The sequence below is a fragment of the Eleginops maclovinus genome, chromosome 10 (assembly GCF_036324505.1).
Source record: "Eleginops maclovinus isolate JMC-PN-2008 ecotype Puerto Natales chromosome 10, JC_Emac_rtc_rv5, whole genome shotgun sequence".
NCBI classification, from domain to species: Eukaryota; Metazoa; Chordata; class Actinopteri; order Perciformes; family Eleginopidae; genus Eleginops; species Eleginops maclovinus.
In genome coordinates this window covers 2,071,086-2,075,677 of record NC_086358.1, presented here as the reverse complement: position 1 = coordinate 2,075,677, position 4,592 = coordinate 2,071,086, and the positions used below count along the sequence as shown (strand labels likewise).

At 45.1% G+C, this 4,592-nt stretch overlaps 1 protein-coding gene across 2 annotated transcripts; it reads right to left on the bottom strand.

Moving 5' to 3' along the window:
- Positions 1-467: 467 nt before the first annotated feature.
- On the bottom strand, positions 468-3,276 carry LOC134870359 (somatostatin receptor type 2). Of its 2 annotated transcripts, none has more exons than XM_063892496.1 (2): positions 3,167-3,276; positions 468-2,929 (listed from the first exon to the last, which is right to left on the bottom strand). In XM_063892496.1, the coding sequence occupies exon 2, from the start codon at positions 2,922-2,924 to the stop codon at positions 1,917-1,919; it is 1,008 nt and encodes a 335-aa protein (XP_063748566.1). In that variant the 5' UTR covers positions 2,925-2,929; positions 3,167-3,276; the 3' UTR covers positions 468-1,916. The 2 variants fall into 2 exon arrangements, with proteins under 2 accessions (XP_063748566.1, XP_063748565.1); XM_063892495.1 differs by having other exon boundaries at positions 468-3,062; positions 3,167-3,274.
- Between the last annotated feature and the right edge of the window lie 1,316 nt (positions 3,277-4,592).

Here is a 4,592-nt window from a genome sequence, read left to right as displayed (position 1 = left end):
CTGCTAGTATTTACCTGCATTGTGTCTTGGAAGATGAGGTGTTTGAAGTGCTTATAATTTATAGTTTCAAAGTAAAAGTCCTGCATTCAAAATGTTACCTAAAACACTCCTTTGTTTACTTCACTTAAACCAAGTATCAAAAATATGATTTGCTTTGATGCTTTTTGGAAATGTAATCCACACCAATGCATCCTTTTATTAGATCATGATTAATGTTTCTTAATCTTATTTTGAAAAGTCAAAAGGACAATAAATCTCCCTGAAATAGTGGATAAGTGAGTATAAAGTAGAGTAAAATGGAAATAATCAATTTAAAGTGCATTAGTTGAGTAAATGTACTTAACTTTGTATTTTCTTATGTAAAATCTTTGTCTGAGATGTAACCGAGGACTATTGTGGTCCAGAAATCACGATATATCCTGCTGCAATGTGGAGCTTATTCATCCATACAAGAAAAACAGAGTGTGTGGCAGAGGGTAAGAGTTTTATTCCACATGAAGCAGAAGCACCTTTTGCTTATTTACAAGTGATAAAAACAGAGTGTGAGACATGCTGATATATTGATATATACAGTAAAGTGACTATATGTGGGCCTCATTATGTTTCAGTCAACACAATACAGATTGTCACTCACACATTGATACATGTTTACATCACTGTCAGCATCATCATCTATGCATCCAATGTCTTTCCTGTTCTTGAATTATCTACATGCTTTGATTTATTTACCTTATGTTGTTATTGAAATCGTCCAGGATGCTAAACGAAAGAAGCCTGAAAGCCATAACACGTGAGAAGCATGCAACGTCTATCATTGTGCATGAAAATCAGATCTTAAATTAAGCAACAATTTATAAAAATGTTCATAAATCAGGTTTCAAATGGTGTGTGTTAATGCTACCCCTCTGTCAAAGGCTTCAGAACATAGAGAGGAATGACGCTGGACAGTTTGGTATGTGTAAGTGCTACTGAAGAGCAGATTTCTGCTGCAATACTCTTTGTATTACAAGTTTTCTGAAATGATATGTTTAGCTGTGCAAATGAGGCTTTATGTGCTGACTTTTGGTGAATTAAGGACACATCTACAGACAGACCAAAAGGTCATCTGATTCCCCAATCTTAAAGCCACCCGTGCATAATCCAGCTCTGGGAGACGGGCGGGCTGTGTGTCTTTGTGCTGGTGTTTGCCCACGGACATGTGACTCATGTTTCCACCTGTCCACACTTCATCCCTCTTGTGCCTCATCTCATTAGTTCTGCTGAAAAGCTGAATAACAGGAGAAGCAGTGGAGCGGCTCGGCTCAGCAGTCGGAGTTATTAGTACAGAGAAATTGTACAAAAGGTCTGAGGCAGATAGAGCAGGAGCTACTCTGAAGGGGATTTGTGTTAGAGGATATCCAATTGAAGTATGCTGTTTCATGAGAATTTTGCTGCCTTTGTGACAAGACACGCTCTCTGAAATTGAAAAGTAAAAGGGGGTCTTCCTGCCGTTCACACATAGATATTACGGTGAACCTTTCAGCCGTGCAGTCAGCCACACAGAATCAACACCTTTCTGCTAAATCTCTACAGACACTTGATGAAACATCTACTTTTTAGACAACATTTCCTTCAAAATTCAGCAAATTTGATCACATAGGATAAGAGAGCTCAATACAAATATATGTACAATGTCAATATATTCCAAATAAGGTTAAAGAAATGTATCTACAATCCTTCAAACAAGTACATCAGTGTGAAGAAGCATCATGAGAGGAAATTCATGAACAAAATTCAAAATAATTCAGCAAATCTGATGTAAGACTTACAACTTCAATGAATTTAATGTAAAACATCTGAATTTATCCCAAATCTACAACCCTTCAAACAGGTTGTATCATGCAGTGACAGGATATCGAGTGTTTATAACCGCCTCTCTACGCCAGAATGGTCACATCCCTGTCATTTAAGTCATACCGTTCGGTGTTGCACTGCATGCTGGGAGGTGTCTTGGCGGCGGGGCAGAGGAGGGTCCGGAAGTGTCTCCAGAAGGTGTCGGAAAAGCACGCGTAGAGGATCGGGTTGGCGCAGCTCCATGAGTACGACAGCAGCACCACGAACTCAAAGGCTCTGGCGAAGGTCATCACCAAGCCCATTTGGTACAGCGCGTAGAAGTTGAAGGTGTAAAACGGCAGCCAGCACATCCCGAAAACCACCACGACCGCCACCACCATCTTTGTGACCTGCGACTCCAGACGGTGGGTTGCGAGGTTCAGCGACGTCGCTCGGATCCGCTGGAACCTCATTGTGAGCAGCAGCGCCGTGTAGGACGCCGTCATGACTGTGAACGGCAAAGCGAACCCCATGACGAAGGTGTAGGACAGGACGCCGAGCCACCAGTCGTCCGACACGAAGTCCGGTATGCACAGACCTCGATCGGAGGTGAAGTGGAGCGCCATGGGGAGGATGGTGAGGAGCGAGAACAGCCAAAGGAACACCGAGACCATCTTGGCCCAGCGCGGCGTCCTCCAACGGGCGAACCTCAGCGGGTCGGCCAGCGCCATGTAGCGGTCGATGCTCATCGCCGTCAGGCAGAACACGCTGGTGAACTGGTTGATGCCGTCCAGAACCATGACCACTTTGCACGCCACGTCGCCAAACATCCACTCGTTCTGGAAGTTCTGGCTCGCTATGAAGGGAAGACCCACCATGAAGAGCCCGTCAGCCAGCGCCAGGTTGAAGATGTACACCGTCGTGGAGGACGAGAGTTTGTCCAGTTTCAAAATGGCAATGATGACGAGGGAGTTCCCGGCCAATCCCAGGATGCAAACCACCAAGTAGAGCAGAACCATGGTGATGCCAAAACCGTCGACAGTGTCCTTGAATAAGAAATGATCGTCCACAAAGGTGGTGTTGAAGTCAATGTCGGACAATGAGGCGTCCATTGTGCCTTGATGGATCAGAAAAAGGAGAGAAACTTCAGTTTAAATTCCCTGGAAAGCAGCTCAGGAACTCCCTCTGGACTCTCCGTTGGGGGAGTGAAAAGTTCTCAGAAAGTGGAGTCAACAACTCATCTGAAAAACCTGAAAATCAAATCAGGGGTTCAAGTGCAGCCAGGGTTCAGTAAGTCTTTCAACTGCCCCCATGAACTCAATCCTTTATCTTTGGTTGGAAAATAAAAACACACCTGCAGAAGTTTATTCCGAGTCTGCACGGTCCGTCTGATTCCCCTGAGCTCACTTAGAGTAGACACACTCAATTGGAAATGAGCAGCACTGAACACTCTGACTTTCTCCCTGGGAGCTCCTTTATATGTCTTCCCCCCACAGTGTGTGAGGAGTGTGTGTGGACCCCCCCACCCCCCTGGATCGGTCTCTAGAGATTGTGATAAACTCCTCCTCAATGCCCCCCCAGTTCCTGTGCCGTAACACTGTCTCCAAGGTAAAGCCATCTGCTGCAATACTTTTGTTTTCATAACTTTTTTCTCCCCACTCTTTCTTCTTCTGTTTACCTCACCCCCTCCCATTTTGCCTCCTTCACAGTTCAGTGGGGGGTCATGCAACTACAACCTAAACACACACACACATAGATAATAACACCACCCACCTTTACAACCCAGACTGAGTAAATCTAACCCACAGGAAAGAGAAGTCTGCTTTGTGTTTTTTCAGGGCTTTTGTTTTTGGACTTTTTGACCATGGGATGTTGTTTTCACTCCTTCCTCCTCCCAACCCATTCCACCTTGTTTTTGTTACGCCACAAAAAGAGGAAAAAGGGGGGAAAAGAGGCGAGAGGTGAAAAGGAGACGACAGAGCGGAGTGGAAGGAAGGAAAAAGATGGAAAAAGGAGGAGAAAGGGGAGGAGGGTTTTACAAGATTAAAGACTCTGGATGAGCGATGACCTCCGTCCTGTTGCCGCTCCGACACGCATTGTTGGAATACCCCGGGAACGTCCTCCAGAAAAGCCTCCAGCGTATTGCGCCACCCACCATCCACACGTCTAACAAATGAAAGTCAATTCCTCCCAACCTTGCAGGTTTTTTTTCTCTAATCTCAAAGACCCTATCCAGAGCTCATTCATCAGGTGTCATAGAGTTCCTTGGAGATGTCTCGAGACATACCTTCCTCTTTTAACTGGTTCCAATTAACCGGAAAAATGCCTTTGTAGTCTAAACTCCTGATTAGGTTGTGGCTTAACTTCCCCCTGGAGACGGACACTTCATACGGCGAAGCCCACCTCTCCACCCCGTCCCCAGCCCCTCGTAAAACCTCCACTGGAAACACGGTTTCATGGTGCTAAATTTGGAGACGTTTGACAGCTTTGTGTTTCACGGGCAGTATTTCCAGCGGTGCTGGGACAGACATGCTGGCCTCCACACCCACGTGCTGCAGAGTACAATCCATCAAACCGATGACATAACTCACATCCCAAAACTCAGAGGGAAAGGGTACTTTATCAGAAAAACTAACCTCAAGTATTACCCAGTTCTTAAGCCATCCTGACTGACCTTTCTTTTTCCCCACCATCACCACCATGAAGCTGATCCAGCTTAAAGGATCCAAGTTCTTCTTCTGCCTTTGATTATGATGCAAAAATGTCCCCAAAATATGCAG